Genomic DNA, 18,074 nt, shown 5'->3' on the forward strand with positions numbered 1-18,074 from the left:
CCCACCGCCCCGCCCCACCCCTCCGGCGCAGGCCAGTCACTCGCCGGCGAAGACAAGCAGGCGGAGCCAAGCATACCGACGCCGCCCAATCAGAGCGAGGCGCTGGCGCCAACGACGCTGCCCAATCCCCGCGAGGCGCTGGCGCCAGCTTCCCTCGCCCCGCCTTTTTCCTCTCCTCAGCTGCTCTACGCCCTCTCTCCCGCCCACTGGGCGCCGCTGGCCGGCCGAGCCACCGAGTAAGCCTCCAGCAGGGTAGAGGGACAACTCCCCACCGGAAGTTACTGTTGAAGCTAAGGCAGCCATAACGGATAATGGCACGGAGTTTCCTGGCCTCCCGGTCTCCAGTGTGACGTAGTTTTCCCTTCCCCCCCAAAAAAAAAAAAAAAAAAAAATCTCACCGTTGCCCTGGGCAACAGTCGAGCCGTCTGGGAAGAGAGAAATCTGCAAGTAGGCCCGAAAAAGGACTGAAGGTGACCAGACATCCCAGGTCAGACAGCTTAATTCATACTCTGAACTACCTGCCCGGCCTGGGGGAGAGGAAGGCGCAGGCTTCCTGCCCCTTATGGTGCTGGGACGTCTGGTCACTTACCTAGGTGGACAAGAGGTCAGGGTTCCGAAAGGCCCTGTCCTGCCCGGAAGCTGCATTTGGCACTTCTGAATGGGGTCATGGCGGAAGGGTGGGAAGAGCCAGAGCGCCCCCCGCCCCGGCACCCCGGGGGGCGCAAAGTGGGGGGACGGTGCGTCGGCCCTGGCCCGCGAGGCGGCCCGCGGGGGACGGAGCGCCGAGGAGGGGCGCCGAGCTCACAGCCGCTTCCGCCGGAGGAGGGTTTCTTTCCGGGAGGGCCTGGCGGCGGCCGCCCCACCCCCGCCCCCCGAGGTGCCCGGGGGGCGAGGCCGCGGGGCAGAGCTCGTGGCTCCCGGGGGCCGGGGCTCCCGACCGCGCCCCTCCCCCGCCCCGACCTTCGCAGGACGGCGGGTTCTGGAGCTCCAGGAAATCGTTTTCCGTCGCCACCGAGGAAGGAAGGGGGGGTCCGCCACCGCAGCGGCAACCCCGCCAAGTCTCTTTTCCCGCCTCCCGTCTTCACGTTCTGAATGTCGTCCCTTTGGTTTCTCCTCCTCCGGGCGCTTGTAAAGCAATGACTGCGGTTCTGGGCGAAGGTGTCCCGTCCTACCCCCCCACGTCCACGCTTTATTAGACAACGTAATGCTTGTGAATATGCTCAGAAATGCCGTCGTGCCTTCACACGTTGTATCGTGCAAACGGTTTCTTCCGTAGGCCTGAGTCAAGGACCCTAAGTCATCTTGGTCGTACCGGGTCGGGTGCCTACGGTTGCCGGGGAGAAGACCGGGAGAACTTTCAGGTAAATGGAGAATTGTATTTGCCCAGCCAGCCAACAAGGGTGCAGACCTGCCTTTTCTCCTTTCTGCTTCCCATACTACCTACCCATGCTTTAGCCAAAATGAACTAACTACTCTTGTTTCTTCCAAAATTAATCATTGAAGCACTAACCCTTTGTGACTGTTTCCATGCCCCACTCATCCTTGGAGATGTGTTTCCAGATTGTCTCCAACAGGAAGTCATTTCTTCTGTGCTTACCTAGCACTTTTTATGCTTCTTTAATGACAACCACTATTTTATATAACAGCTGCTTATGTTTTTAGCTTCACTGCTGTGTTTACATCTGAATGGAATGATTTTGTCTTATCATCTTTATCCTGCACATGATACTGTTTTGGTAAATACTACTAAAAAGATTGTATATATTTGGTGTCTGCCGGGTGCCTAAGACACTGCCAGCTTCAGTCGATCAAATGCAGCGTTGCTCTTGTTACTCAACCTTTTCTTAGATTTCCCCTCTGAAGTCTTTCCAACATGATTTCTTCCCTCAATTAAAAAAAAAAATTGGGCATAAAAAAGTCAAAAGAATATAATAAACATTAGAGAGAGGCAGAGGGAGAAGCAGGTCCCCTGCAGGGAGCCTGATGCAGGACTCAATCCCAGAACCCCATGATCACAACCTGAGCCAAAGGCAGACGCTCAACCACTGAAACACTCAGGTGCCCCACGTTTTGCCATATTTATTTCATCCTTATTTTCATGCCATTGTCATTAAATTATTGGAAATAGGTTACAGACACCTATTGTTAAGCAGACATCTCTAAGATTTCCAAAATATACTCCCTAACAATTATAAAGTTCTGCAAAACATGTTATCATTATCACAACTAAAGAAGTTAATAGGTTCTGCAACAAAATTCAGGATCCTGTCAAGGTTTATGTATTGTATATGGGTGTTGTAATCCATAATCCTTAATCTAGAGCAACTCCCTTATCTTTTTTTCCCCTGTAACATTGTCATTTTAAAAAGTTCAAGCCAAAGGTGTTTTTGAATGTCTCCTTTTTTCTTATTTCTTGTAAGTCAGAAGTTGATCTAGAGGCTTGATTAAATTCCGCTTATTTTGCAAGAATACTTTACAGTATTCATACTTTGCCAATCATGATTAAGCCTTCTCAAATAACTGTATCTACCCATGTCATATGTTGCTAGTTAAATCCGTCCCACAGAAATAAATAAATAAATAAATCCATCCCACTTCTCTGCACACACTACCTCCTGTGGTATCCTACAAAGAAGGGTTTAGCGTTTAATCTTCCTGTCTATGAAGAGTAAGTGCTAGCGTCCTGGACTGTCTGCCTATAGTAAAGTGTTGCTGCTACTTTGCCGACACTTGGAGCTGATGCGATATAATCTGCAGCAGTGTACTGATGTCAGCACAGTTTCATGAGTTTCAACTCCTGGCACCCTGAGGATTGTTGATGAAAGATGTGTGGGCCCTGCAATTCAAATACAGATGAATCTTGATGTTATCAAAGCAGATACCAAGGCAACTGCTGGCCATCTGGTATTTTGTGTGAGTAGGATGTGTCATTTTCTATTAACTTAATAGTAGTGTCTGCTAGTGAAGTATACCAGAACCGGTGGCATCATCCAAGTTCATCCAAGAAGAACAGTTCCTGTTCTTAGGCCTAGGCACAGTTCAGAAGCTAGACAACGCACATTTTATTCACATGAGTCTAAATTAATTAGCCAAATTGAACATGTTGCAACATTTTTCTACCAGCAGATGCCAGATAGCAAAACAGAATAGAACTAGTATAGTTTCCAACTACATGACATATGATGTTATTTGGCATCTCCAGATGAATATTATCAGTCCAAATTAAGCTCTGCTAGCAAGTAGGCAGCCGCTTGAGTGAGAATTAACATTACTACTATATATCTGCTGAAAAACACTTTCTTTTGGGGCTCCCTCCTTCACCTTTTCTTCATGTTAGTTTACATTCAGAAATCTAATCTGTTTGAAAATTCATCTATCAAGACTCCTGAGTGGCTCAGCAGTTGAGCATCTGCCTTTGGCTTAAAGCGTGATCCTGGTCTAAGGATCAAGTACCTCATCAGGCTCCCTGCAAGGAGCCTGCTTCTCCCTTTATTGTCTCTGCCTCACTCATGAATAAATAAATATTTAAGAAAAGAAAGAAAGAAAATTCACCTATCAATCTAAGTCTTGAAAAAAAACAAAATGTTTCATATTTTTCCTACTATTTCTGCGTAGCCATCCACAACCTGTACTGAGCAGATTGAATTTACTTAAAAGGATCTAAATGAATAAATATTCACCAAAAATTATCCTTTATTGTCCTTCACATAAACACATTGCTTTTGGCATCTCCCTCAGTTCTCAAAGATTGTATTTTTGTTTCTTAATACCTATTAATGATAAAAATAGGACATTTGGCCTATAATGTGTTATAGTGGTTCTGTATTCTTCTGAAGTTTTGAAGTCAAGTGCCTGTAGCAATGGAGATGGTAAGGGAGATGGAACAATAGGCAGTAGAGGGGACTAGAGGACTCCCCATGTTCATCCAAATGGGACATTACTTCCCAGCCCTGGCCAAATTTTGCCATATGGGAATATGGGCCCAGTGTTGCCAGATTTGTCAAGAGGAGCTGAAATTTGGACTTTAAGTGAAATCTTCTGATTTTTAAACATTGGTTCAAATACTTTTTAAACATTTAGCGAGCCAGGAAGACATTTAACTGCATAGGACCAAAAGCTACCAGTTTATGACCTTTGTTTCTTACATGAAAATAAGATTGACACTTACATGAAAATAGGCTAGAGTCTGAAAATACTTAGAAATATATTTTGCCTTATTTCAGGTGCATTTATTTTTCTAGGTTAAGCAACAAGCCACTTGTCATACTTGTCACCTCCATCAAAAAGATCTATCTTATGTAATGTACATAAGATAGATTCTTATGTACACTAAGCTTCCATTCCTTCGATTATAATTTTAAAAGTTTTTATTTGCCACCAGCTTAAAAACTTGTCCAGTTTCTCAGCCTTGAATCATATTGTGAAATACATTTGCTTTATCATATTTTTAAAATATGTATTTACTGGGGCACCTGGGTGGTGCAGTTAGTTAAGCATCTGACTCTTGGTTTGGGCTGGGATTATGAGATTAAGCCCCCACATTGGGCTCTGTGTTCAGTGAGGAGTCTGCCTAAGATTCTCTTCTCCCTTTGCCTCTCCTCCTCCACGCATTTGTGCTAGTGCACATGCTCTCTCAAATCTTTTAAAAATATTTCTTTCAAAAAAAGTTTTGTTTTGTTTTTTGTTTTTTTTAAGGGAATAGTTTGGCAGCACATGCTTTTTTTCCTAAGATTTTATTTGGGACACCTGGGTGGCTCAGTGGGTTGAGCATCTGCCTTCAGCTCAGGTCATATCTCAGGGACCTGGGATCCAGTGTCCCTAGCAGGGCTCCCTGCTCAGTGGAAAGACTGCTTCTTCTCCCTCATCCTCTGCTGCTCCCCCTGCTTGTGCTCACACATTGTCTCTCAAATAAATGAGTAAAATCTTTAAAATATTTATTTATTTATTTATTTATTTATTTACTTGAGATAGAGCAAGAGGAAAATGAGCAGGGGGCAGAGGGAGAGGGAGAAGCAGACTTCCCACTGAGCAAGGAGCCTGATGTGGGGCTCGCATCCAGAACGTTGAGATCATGACCTCAGCTAAAGGCAGACGCTTAACCAACTGAGTCACCCATGTGCCCCAGCACATGCCCTTTAAAAGTAAAAAACATAACAAATTTTTAAAGGAAAATATCTTTAAATAGCTCATGCTGTCTTACAGGTACTATAGTGTTGATAAGGATTCGAAGAATTTTTAGAGTCAGAAGGTACTTAATGGAAAATCTAAAACAGTCCATTATTACATCCGTTATTTTATGATGATATGAAAAACCTGGAATAATAAATGTCACGCTGTATTTCTAAGCACTTTTACATCTACTTTTTACTTGAATCTTGCAACCCAGGATAGATAATAAACATGCTTTTTATGAGAAAATCAAACCTATAATTGGTTAAGAAATGTATTCAGGATCATGCTAGTTAACAGTAGAGCTAGAGTAGAACCCTGTATCCCACTTGAAGTATAAATGTAAAATAGATTAATCCAAAAAAAAGAAAAAAGAAAACCCTCCAGTACAAGCTTCTGTTTTAAATTTTACATTAGACTTTATTATCATAGCTTGTTTAAAATACTTGGAATCCTAGAACACTCTGAAGCATTCGATTTCAAACTTTAAAAATGTAGTTTTTTTACAATTAGAATAAGCTGATAAGTTTAAGATAGATTAATAGAGGGAGAAAAGCATTATGTTGAAGAACTAATGGCAAGTTGGAGTGGTAGGCACATAGGGAAGATAATCACATTGACCCACAAAGTGGCTCCTTGGGGCTCCTCACAAAGATCAGACATTAGACTAAGGAGATTTTAGTATGACCTAGGAAGACAGTTTTAAAAACATCCAAATCTTGTCTTAAACATTTCTAAAAACAAAGACTTGGCATTGGCATTCACAGTATGTTTCATTTTGATATTTGTATTTTAATTTTGTATTTTTTTTAAAGATCTTATTTATTCATGTGAGACACAGAGAGAGAGGCAGAGACATAGGCAGAGGGAGAAGCAGGCTCCCTGGGGGGAGCCCCATTAAGGATTTGACCCCAGGATCATTACCTGAGCCAAAGGTAGACACTTAACCACTGAGCTACCCAGGTGCCCCAAGATTGTATTTTTTTTAAGTAATGTCTACCCACAGCATGGGGCTTGAACTCAAAACCCTGAGACCAAGAGTCACATGCTCTCCTGACTGAGCCAGCCAGGTGCCCCTCATTTTGATATTTCTAATCTATATGTATATGCTTTGAGTGACCATGAATGAAATTTGGATTTTAGTAACCTATCCCCCTTCTCTGTCTGCCCCTTGTATGACTGTAGCCTATGTTTTTCCAGATGATTAGATGAAATAGTGTGCCATCTAAAGCTAACAGTCTTTTGACTATTTAACCCATGATCTTGTTCTCATCACTATATTCTCCTGTAAACTAATCTGGTAGGGGGTTGGGGAAGATGCAAAACATGTAAGCTTTTAAAGTGTCGTATATTTCTTTTTTTTTTTTTTTAAGATTTATTTATTTATTTATTCATGATAGACAGAGAGACAGAAGCAGAGACACAGGCAGAGGGAGAAGCAGGCTCCATGCAGGGAGCCCGACGCGGACCTCGATCCCGGGACTCCAGGATCGCGCCCTGGGCCAAAGGCAGGCGCTAAACCCCCAAGCCACCCAGAGATCCCCAGTGTTGTATATTTCTAATTAAGCTTGAGATTTGAAATTTCCAGTGACATCCTCTTTTAAAAATAATACTAATACTATAAACAAAATCCACAGACAAGAAGCAGTATTTCTTCCTACTAAGATATTTCTTTCAGGATGGTATCATATATGACAACTGGAATGCTGAATCCTCAAATTAAGAAGAGGGAAATTGAGAGAAAGAAAAACAGCATGTTGGTTAAAGCTATAGCAGAGAGAACAAAATGCAGGGCTTTAGTCAATATGCTGCACTTACATGTTTATCCGAGATTTACTCTTTTTTACGTTCCTCCTCCTCTGCAGAGGTCATTAGTGGTTTAAAACTGCCCATTTCAGTAGAACCTGAAGATTCCGTGTTACTTTATCCTTCATTGGCTTCTACATACCATAATCTTTCCTCTTTTCTAACATTTTCTTAAATGGTCACGTTCCTGCAGTGGGGCTCCATACTAAATCTGTCTAGGATCATCAGGCCATTCCAACAGATGCAGCACAGAGAAAACTAAAGAAACCATGGCTTTGGAGTCAGGCAGACATGAATTCAAATCCTGTTTCTTCACTTACCAGTTATGTGATATTTGACAAAATCACTTTTCCTAGACCTGGTCTTAGTTAAATTCAGTATATGTATATATGTATTAGGAGATGCAGTGGGAGATGGGTAAATGGGTACTTCAATTCTAAAATCACCTCTTCGGGTGAAAGTTGTTTATTTTCAGAATTACTGTAGAAAATCTCTTAAAATGTCAGTGTAGTTAAAATACATGATTTTGTACTAAAACATTGTTATTCTTAAGCAAACTAAAATTTAAGAGCCATGATGCTAAAGGAAAGAAGCTAAAGTAGATTTCTGGGTATTGAAACTGTTCTTTCTTTAAGATGACCTATAAGGCAATACAGATGCAAAGGAGATGAGTGGAGAATTCTAATAAAGTGTTCCTGCTTCCCTATGAGTTTTTCTCCACTCTGTTTTAATAATAAGCCTCTATAACTCTTAATACACGTCAAAGACTTATTTTTTCTAAGAATCTAAGTTTATGACAGTATTGTAATGGCTTAACACAGAATCATTGATATCCATTGAATTTTACCAGGTGGTAGGGACTGATAATGAATTATGTCGTTTAATATACTGTCTAAAGTTAGTGCCATTATAAGCTTTATTTTCCAGATGAAACTAAAGCTTAGAAAATAAACTTGTTTAAATAACTAACCTGACTCCATATCCTTCTCTTACCCACTACACTGTATTCATGTCTTTTTACCACCTATCCTACCACCATCTGACATCTTTCCATATCCTTCTTAGGTGATAATATTCATTTCTTTTTTAAAGATTTTTTTTTCAATTTTTTTTATTTATTTATTTATGATAGTCACAGAGAGAGAGAGAGAGAGAGAGAGGCAGAGACACAGGCAGAGGGAGAAGCGGGCTCCATGCACCAGCAGCCCGACGTGGGATTCGATCCGGGGTCTCCAGGATCGCGCCCTGGGCCAAAGGCAGGCGCCAAACCGCTGCGCCACCCAGGGATCCCGATAATATTCATTTCTATAGCTTATACTACTGTACCATTGATTCTCTGGGCATCCAGTCCTTTTTGCCTTCCTTTTGGACTTCCATACCCAGTGTACCTGATTCTTGGTCTTTATCCTCCCCTCCTTAACCTGTACCTCTTCTGTGTTCTCAACTTCTATTAATACCTTCATTATTCACTCAGAAATATTAGCTTGAAATCTCAGTCATCCTTGATCATTTATCACCCAGAGGTTGTGGGGGATGAGGGAAATAGTGGAGGATGTTTGAATCTCAACTTCTTATATCCTTTAACACCTCTTGTATCTTTTCCTCTTGATGCTTGTTATCACTGCTTTTGTTCATACCCTCATCATCTTACCTAAATAATTATAGCTTCCTTATTGATCTCTCTGCCTCTAGTATCTCTTCAGTTTTTCCTTTTTGTCTAGAATGTGTTTCCAAAAAACTAATTGTATGTCACCTACCCACTCGGAGCCATCCAATTAGCTCCCTTCTGTCTATAGAATATAAAGCCCAAACTCAGGCATGGCACTTAAGGTTGAACTGGCCTCCACCTTGTCAGTCCCACCACAGTACATATACTATATGTACACTGTACTCTGTATTCTAGTCATTTGCCTAGATTTTTTTTTTCTTTTAATGACTCTGAGCATCTTGTTCACTTTATCTAGAACACTGTCTCCTTGCTACACAGCTGCTTCTCTGCATAGTAAACCCCGATTCATGCTTGGGGGACTAACTCTAGTATCACATTTAGTAGTTCTTCAAAGACCAGCCACTGTCACCTATCCTAAACCAAGTTATTTATGGTTCTGGTTTCTTAAGGCACAATACACATGCTTTTATTAAAGTTGGTTATATTCAATTGTAATTATTTATTTACATGTTCTCTTTCTCCTCCTTTTCCTCCCCCAAACTCCTCAAAGAGAACTGCTTCTTATCCACTGTATCTCCTTCATTTAGCTGTGGCTGCCACATTTATAGGTATTTGGTATGTTTGTTGAAAATATGTTTGCAAAGGAACATATGATCCCAAATTCCTATTATGCTAACATTTATTTTCCACTCTGAAAGAATAATTCCCTTGTCCTGAAAAGAATATCCATTCTACTCCAGTCTTTACTGTCCAGTATTTATTTTTAAAGCTCTGTCCTTATTAACAGATATAGAGCCATTAACCTTATTTTTCATCTTCAGTAATTATTTTATCCATGTGTATGTAACTTGTTTTGATAGTTTTCCACTAATAATTAGAATTACTCAATCCAGAATATTTTAGTTTTTCGTTTAAATTCATAAACGTTGTTGAGGTGCCTGGGTGGCTCAGTCGGTTGACTATCTGACTCCTATCTCAGCTCAGGTCTTGATCGCAGGGTCATGAGTTCAGGACCCATGTTGGTTTATAAACATTTTTGTAGAGAAATATGGTAGGAAAATAAACCATTAAAATATGTTTCAGTATGAAAATACATAAAATTAAGTGGAACGATACTAGAGGTTTAGGGAGAAAAAAGATGTGAAATTTCTGACTTAAAGAGTTCTTTTTATTATGGATGATAATAGCTGTCAAACTTTTATGATACTTAGATTATATTGGCTATGTTTTCAAAGACTAATGTAATGGTATTTTTAAATATGCTGGAAATTATATCTTTATAACTATTTGAACTTAATGATAAATTTATATGTCATTTAGAAATTTGTAAAGAAAAAACTTAGTTTACCTAGTTTTTTAATTTTTCTGTGGGTGTTATATAAACATAAAATCTGAGGACCACTAACATATATTCTCAGGGTTCAAAAGAACACTTTAGTGCTCTTTACCAGTCTCACACATAAGTTAGTTCTAGTATCAAACTAAATCACCTCAGAAATTTTTAACTTGTCCAAGTTGTAAGATTAATTTATGATATCAGTATGGGTTTGATTGATTTAAAGTGTAACCCTTCCTAGATTTTAAGTGTCTTTTAGCTCCCACTCCCACAGCTTAGTAAAATATCTCATGACAAAGATTTGGTTTCCCTCCAAGTTCTTCTGCATTAATCTTAGGCATCCAAGTCAATGGCTCCAAGTTTGCTTAACTTCATCATGACTTTGAAATGTACTATCAAAACCATTATTTCTGGGACAAATTACAAACTAAAGAAACTATGAGGGAAAAGGAAACATTATTTTCCAATTACCCATACCAGGAGCTTCAAAAAATGATTGACATTGTATTCTCTAAGCATTAAAATTTGGGTTCTATTAGTGTAAGAATTTTACTTCTGCAAATGTTATGTTTTCTCTTAAAAATATACCTTGATAAATGTATCATTTTAAAGTCTTGCAAATTATGGCTGCTCCATAATTTCTTTAGCCTTTGACATATTGCTAAGCATTTTACTATTCAGTGCAGTGCTTTAATGAGCATTCTTATTCGTAGATCTTTATACACTGGTGCATTGTTTAGAGCTTGTTACTAGAAGTAGAACATTTGAATCAAAGAAAACGTGCATATTTAGCTGTAGTAGAAAATACAAAATATTAATAGATACTACAAAGTATCCCTCTAAAAAAAAAAAAAACCTGTATCAGGAAACCCACCCACCAAACTGCCCATTTCCCTGTGCCTTCTCTAACTCTAGATACTATCAGGCTTTTGGCTTTTTTGCAATTTCAAAAAATGTAACATGCACCAAAATGAGGTCACAGTGATTTTCACCTTTATAATGAATCCATCATTTTCCTACTTAAAATGCAGTACCCCCCCCCCAGCACTCCTAAATCCTCTTAAACTATTTAATTTTCTATGGCACTTACTATAAAATTATATTATTTCACTCCATACTCTAGAGTGTAAGCTCCAAAAAGTTTTGGGTTTCATGTTTTGTTCACTAAGGAACAGTGCTTTGCATGTTATAGACACGAATTTTTTTAAGATATTATTTTTAAGTCATCTCTACACCTAGCGTGGGACTCAAATTCACAATCCCAAGATCAAGAGTTGTCTGCTCAAAAAAATAAAAAATAAAAAAGAGTTGTATACTCTTCTGAGCCAGCCAGGCACTCAGACACACATACTCATTGAACTGACTGACATGGCACTGGTATGATACACATGAATTTCAGTCATGGCTGGTATGGTTTTTCTTTGACCCTATTTCCTAGTGTTACGCACTTATCATACATAATAATTACCCTTAGGAGCAATCACAACTCCATAGGGCACATTACACCACCCATGTCTGGCTATCAGCAGGCCACCTGGTAAAGAAAGTCCCTTACTCCTGTGGACTATCTGGGCAGTTAATTATCAAGACAATATAGCCTTACCAACGAGGGCCATCCAATCACCACCTTGCTTATTTTAGCCCTTCCCTTCCTGTTTCTCTCCCGCCAATGCCTAGCGGGGAAGCCTAGGACAATAACCAACCCTAGTAAAGCAGACACTCCACCCAGGCAAGTGACTGCTGGCGCTGATCTTCCCCACACCAGACCCAACCCACTCCCTACCAGGCCTTTGGCCCCACACCCTTTACAGTAACAATGGCAGCTTAGTGAAACGGAGAACTAAGGTTTGGTTGAGCACCAAGTTTCATTGTTTTCCTCAGACCATATTTTGGATGTGAAAGATTATGAGAGAACAAAAGGATAGCCATAGAGTTCTGAGTAGCTGGAGTTGCAACTCTATATAGTGGTTCATCCACTGTTTTGCTAGTAAGAAATTTGGTGATAAAAAAATTTTATTATATTCCCTTCACATTTATCAATATCTGTAATATCTGTCCTCCCTGTTAGCATATTATGTCAGATTTGCACCAAATAAAGCCTAGTGAATATTTTCATTATGCTGTTTTAGTGGAGAGGCTGTTTTTTATTATAGCTATATTCAGACTAATGACGGATCTGCAGTTATTAGCCTTCAACATAAATGTGGAAAAAAAGGGAGGGGAAATGATCACTAAGTACTACTGGCAGGCCTAGGTAACAAGAATAGAATGTGGCATGGGGATCCCTGGTGGCTCAGCAGTTAAGCGCCTGCCTTTGGCCCAGGGCGCAATCCTGGAGACCTGGGATCGAGTCCCACATCGGGCTCTTGGCATGGAGCCTGCTTCTCCCTCCTATGTCTCTGCCCCCTCCTTCCCTCTATCATAAATAAATAAATCTTTAAAAAAAAAAAAAAAAGAATAGAATGTGGCAGAAGTTATGCATTCTAAAGTAGCTGCTTATTGCAATAATCTCAGATTCCAGTTAGTGATGAGTTGCTTTATTCCTGGTCCAGTCCCTATTTCATCTTCACTCCCAAAAAGAGCAGTGTAGAGGTAAATTCTAATGACAAAAGTTCTGGAAAACAGATAGAGGTTCTTCAGGACTTAAGATGTTCCAGAAAAGGAATTTGAACAAGAAAGAAGAGGCTTCGTGGATAGAGTAGGAAGCTTTTATTACAAATGTCAAAGTAGTGGGAGAGTGGGACTGAGACCAGAAGCAGCTTCACTTGATTAAGACTAATTTGCAGTGGGCGGTAGACAGGCATCATGCCAGCATCACCACTTTATAAATAATAAATCTTCTGTGGTGATGTTGTGAAAGGCACATGGTAAGGTTGCATCACTATGGTGAAATATCACAGAAGAGGTGGGACTGTCTGGAGAAGCATCCGTGTTTGGAAAAGAATCATGCTACACATTACAGTCCAGTATACCTTGAATACACAGCATAGCAGTAATCTGGAATGTAACCCTGCAAACAAATGTCATCAGCCAGTTGGTACACGCTGCTGTCTTAACAAAATACTCAGGGTGAAGGTATTTGCTGGCACTTTAGCATATAGTATCCCTCTAATACAGGAAAGTAATAAACCGAAAGCAAACCTCTCACTTGTTCAAGAGCCAGTTTCACCCATTTGTACTGCTTCTTTACAGATGTCAGCTGTGTAGCCAGTAACTGATCCTATAAAGCTTGTCATTATAGCAAAGGGATTAAAGTAGACATCAGGGAGAAAGAAAAATGTGGGAATGTGCACCTACTACCTCCTCTTTTTTCTAACTACCTGCCTTCCCCCACTTTCCAAATGGTAATATTTTTTACCTGATACATCATTCATTCATTCATTCTGGGAGATGCTATCCGTTAACCAAATGGCCACATATAAATGCTTTTGGTTTTCTTCAGCTGGTATCAGGTAATTGTGACTTAAAAAATGAAGTCCTACCAATTTTTCACAAGGGAAAAAAATTTAGAACATGTAGCCTTACAAACTAACACCTCCACTGATTAAAGAATGTTGACAAGACCTAAATGCTTATGTGAACTCACTCAATTTTGTTTCAATGAAAAGACCCACAGGAAATTAGTACAAAAATTATGCAAGGATAAGATAGTTCATCTTCTATAGGAATTGTGATTTTACTTTTTTTAATTTTTTTTTATTGGAGTTCAGTTTGCCAACATATAGCATAACACCCAGGTGATTTTACTTCTTAAACTACAATGGAAATACCTCAAGCAGTATGCTTTGTAAATTAATTCTTGAATATTAATGATTTCTCTTTGAAGGAAAAGACTTAGCTGTATCCAACAATTCAGATATGGCGGAAATGAAGTCCATGTTCCGCGAAGTTCTTCCAAAACAAGGTATCTAAATCACAAATACTTAGGTCATGGAATATTATAGGAACCCTAAATAAAAAGTAGCAGGAATAGCAGATAGCAGGCCCATTAGCTAAAATTTGTAACTCTTGCATCCTGTATGCCATATTTACTGTCCCTTTTATTATGCTGCTTTTAGGGAGTTAGAACTCATCTATTACTTTTTTCTCCAGCAAAAGGATGACAAGTGAAGCAATTTCTTAAACCTAAAAATCCTGTTATACTCAAAATATGAAATTTTCAGTGAAAAAAAGTAGTATTATAATTGACCATAATGTTAAGTAAGGTCTGAAAGTGGGGGAAAAGAAACCCATGTCAAGCATTTGTTAAAGGCTGACGGTTTAAGTTCAACATTCAGTAATGAATATTCGTATTAAATTAATATCATACTTTTACTAAGTACTCTTATGCACTATGTATTTCTCCTAAGTCTTTTTGCAAATTAAACATCTGACACAAAATGTTCTCTCTCATAGATAGCTTAGAATCTTAGGCAGGAAGTTAAAAATGTCATCCTTATGAACTCCCTAGTATTAAATGTTGATATATTTGAAGTAACTGAAAACAAGAGTTTTCATTGACAGTAGATTAAGTCTTTAGACCTTCGTTCTAGCTAATTCAAACCACCATACAACTGAGTCATCTCACTAAATTATTTCTTTTTAAACTTAGGGCAGTTGTCAGTGGAAGATATAACCACAATGGTGCTGTGTAAACCCAAACTTTTACCCTTAAAATCTCTGACTCTGGAAAAACTGGAGAAAATGCAGCAAGCAGCCCAGGATACGATTCGCCAACAAGAAATGGCAGAAAAAGAACAACAGCAAATCACTCACTGAATAGCTTAGCACTTTTACAGAATACCTACCTTACTATTAACAGACAATTATTTGCATCTGTGTGCTGAAGACAGTGAAACTAACAGTACTTTTAAATAATATTAAAAATACCCGAGACTAATGAAACTTGTGAATTTAGACACTCTGGTTTGTATTGTACTTTGAGTAATTAAAAAACTTTGAACCCAAATTTTATAGTTGTTTTTTTTTAACTCAAGTTTTTAGAACGTAAATTACTGTTCACCATTCCTACTATCAGTCTTGTAGATAACATTCTTAGGCACAAGTGACTAAATGCAACTTCTATATTCAGATAATCTTTACATGTTTATTAAAAACTGAATTTGAAGATACATTCTAATCTCATACAAAGTGTTCTTATTAGGCTTTTACATTATTACTTAATTTTAAAACTTGTATTATGAATTTTGTGTTTCATGTTTAAGGCTATTTTGCCTGACCAACTGGTCCTACCAATAATGACAAAATTGTTATTTCTTAAATTGACTTTTAAGAAACCTTCACTTATCAAGTAGTCCCTGAGCTTTTAATGATACTGATTTTAAGGACTGAAGAATTACCATGCTACCTCTTACCATCCAGGTATCAAACACAAAACCCTAAAAATAGAAAAAAATAGGCACTTGAAAGAGCCCATGAGATAAATATGAACATTAAATTTGGAGTTTTAGTTCTAAGAGACTGCCTAACCCTGTAACAGGCATATTCCTAAGAATACCTTTGTAAATTCTGAATATAATTCTCGGCTGGTTGCTACAATCAGTGATAGAAAATTTAAATTAGCATAGACCTTGAGGCCTTGCTGAATAATTAGACTCTGCAAAAGAGGTTAGAAATGTGCTCATTCTTTAGAGAACTATTACTTATTGGTAGCTACTATCTTCTCAGACACTGAATAAATGCAAAATTTTTTGAGTCTCTGAAGATAATTTTTTATAACACAAACAGTAGTAGTAACAAGAATGATGAAAGATATATTTTACAAATTTCATTGAGCTTTATAGATAAGATCAAAAAACATGTATGCATTTCCCACAGATATTAAAAGAATTTACTATTATACTTTTTGATTTAAAAGTTTGCAAAGACCAAAGTTTAAATTCACTAGCTTCAAATATGCTCCTCGATAGGATTTAAAATTTGCTGTGTAAGATAAAAGTTTTTAAAAAGGCCTAAAATAAATGTACTCCCAATAAAGAATCAACACTGCTTCACATGTTTTATTTTGTCATACATTCTTTTAGAACCGGGTTCATTTTTCCAGTTTTGTAGAAAAATAGATGTTCCAGCCACCATTTATCTAACTGTCTAGTCTTTAAGACCAATCAATATGTTCCCTGGAAAAATGAATAAGTCTTATGACTAACTCATTTTCTTAAAATTCTTTAAGACAAAGAAATAACTTTTTTCCTTTTTTTTTTTTCTCCCAAAGCACAGTATTCCAACAGCAGCAGCCAACATGGGGTTTTTAGCAGCTTAACTTCACCCCCTAAATAAAGCTTTGTATAAACCAGTGATTTTACTACAAAAACACTGTCCTTGAAAGAAAGGAGTGGCAGTCAGACATCAATGCAAAACTTGGAATGATTAGGGCATAAACATGGCACTTACAAAAGGTAGCTTATGAGAATATTCCACTTAAGAAGTGGTTACTCTTCTGTCCCTCAAAAAAAAAAAAGAAAAGAAAACATTTCCTTTAAAAATTCCCCTTAAATTGTAAGTTTATAAAATTTCAGAAATGCCTTGTACCCAAAAACAAGTGCTTAAAAAAAAAAAAAAACACACAAAAACAAAACACCTGTGCTAACTCTTACAATTCAGATATATTTATATTTTTTAATAACATCTAAGACTGTAAGAGTTCTTATATTCAGTAGCTTTCTGGTTTAAGACGACCTCCATCTCCTTCACTTACAAAACGTTTTCTGCCCCTGTAACGGAAAGAACACAAACATGAAAATGGATACCAATTTTGACTAAAGACCAAAAAGAAACAAAAGAAAGCCCATGGGTTCTTTTGGTTAGTCATTACGTTAAAAAAAAAGAAAAAAAGTGAGCGTGCCTCTAATTCTTTTGAAAAAGACTGTTTCCCTGCTATATATCCTAGAATATAACAAATTAAATGAACTTGCTAATCTAAGCAGTTTTTAGTTATATAAAAGCTTAATTATTGAAATAAGTTCATTGTCCAAATGGAGTCATGTTAAAGTTAAAATATAAAGCAAACATGCTATTTAGAATTTTAATATTTCCTTCAATTATGCTTTTAGTATTTAAAAACTAAACATGAGTCAAAGACAATATGATTTGGAATTATGCAAACTAGAGCTACAGAACCTATGAAAACATCCATGTTTAAAAATTTTTGTAATTTTCCATCAAATGTAGAAAAGCCATAACCTGTACATGGACAAACAAATCAGAACCCAATTAATTGTGTTCTATGCCCCATTTCGGGATTCCTGCTATTTCAAACTCAAGAGGCCTTGCTTCATACTGTAACTACACCCAATTAATTCTGTTCTATGCCCCATTTCGGGATTCCTGCTATTTCAAACTCAAGAGGCCTTGCTTCATACTGTAACTACACTTAGGCTGCATGTAGCTATAAGCAGTAGCAACAGTTGATCAGCAGCCTAAAGCAATAAGTGGAAAACAGTTTGCTCAGGACTAGCCCTCATTCTCTGACCCTAGACCAACATGCGCAAGCATTCAATACCACACACAAATATGCACTTCACTCAACTAAGCTAATGGGTAGAGGATTAAAAAGTCAAAATTCTATGGCATAAAAAGAACATTTAGGTATCTCCTTAACTGATCCGTGAGAGTAAAAGCCACAATAGAAATGACCAGTTAGACTTGTGAACAGAGGCTGAAAATCTTAAAAAGCTAGTGCCAAAGTGCTGACCCCTTTTCATAGTCTAAGTAGAAATCAGCTACATTTTCCTGCACATAAAAGCTTCAGACATAATATTAGGAAACTGAAATGGGGAACAAAGCAGTAAGTAGCAAGAAGCAAGAACTCTTACCAAAGTTGACAGTTTTTACTTGTATATACTACTTGGCACATAAATGATGCCGTCACCAAGCAGAGATCTATTTACATATTTTTAGAGACCTATATTTTCAAACATTTTTATCAAAGCCATTAAAGCCGTTCTCCTCTCTTAATGGCTTCTAAATTTTGTAAAGCAAAAGACACTACCAGGAACTATTTTTCTGAGATTTAATTCTCACAATCCACTTCAATAAAAACAGACAAAGCTTTGTAATTTTTTCAGATTAAAAATTACAAAAACAAAATGTTCATAA

At 38.1% G+C, this 18,074-nt stretch overlaps 3 protein-coding genes across 4 annotated transcripts in view; 1 reads left to right on the forward strand and 2 right to left on the reverse strand.

Moving 5' to 3' along the window:
• Positions 1–722, reverse strand: part of SHOC2 (SHOC2 leucine rich repeat scaffold protein) — a 92,883-nt gene extending 92,161 nt beyond the window's left edge. Inside the window, exon 1 of the mRNA XM_041745254.1 lies at positions 590–722. The gene's annotated coding sequence lies outside the window, so the exon portion shown is untranslated. The remainder of the gene's footprint in view (positions 1–589) is intronic.
• Positions 333–14,928, forward strand: BBIP1 (BBSome interacting protein 1). The gene is made up of 4 exons (XM_041745261.1): positions 333–487; positions 1,277–1,361; positions 13,807–13,884; positions 14,572–14,928. Exons 3-4 carry the CDS (start codon positions 13,839–13,841, stop codon positions 14,736–14,738), a joined length of 213 nt encoding a protein of 70 aa, XP_041601195.1. The 5' UTR covers positions 333–487; positions 1,277–1,361; positions 13,807–13,838; the 3' UTR covers positions 14,739–14,928.
• A 1,033-nt stretch (positions 14,929–15,961) lies between these two features.
• PDCD4 (programmed cell death 4) overlaps positions 15,962–18,074 on the reverse strand; it is a 28,949-nt gene continuing 26,836 nt past the window's right edge. For both annotated transcript variants that reach the window (XM_041745259.1, XM_041745260.1), the window contains exon 12: positions 15,962–16,690. In XM_041745259.1, the coding sequence (XP_041601193.1) occupies positions 16,630–16,690 (61 nt within the window). In that variant the 3' untranslated portion in view covers positions 15,962–16,629. The remainder of the gene's footprint in view (positions 16,691–18,074) is intronic.

This window comes from Vulpes lagopus, chromosome 2, assembly GCF_018345385.1.
Source record: "Vulpes lagopus strain Blue_001 chromosome 2, ASM1834538v1, whole genome shotgun sequence".
NCBI lineage: Eukaryota > Metazoa > Chordata > Mammalia > Carnivora > Canidae > Vulpes > Vulpes lagopus.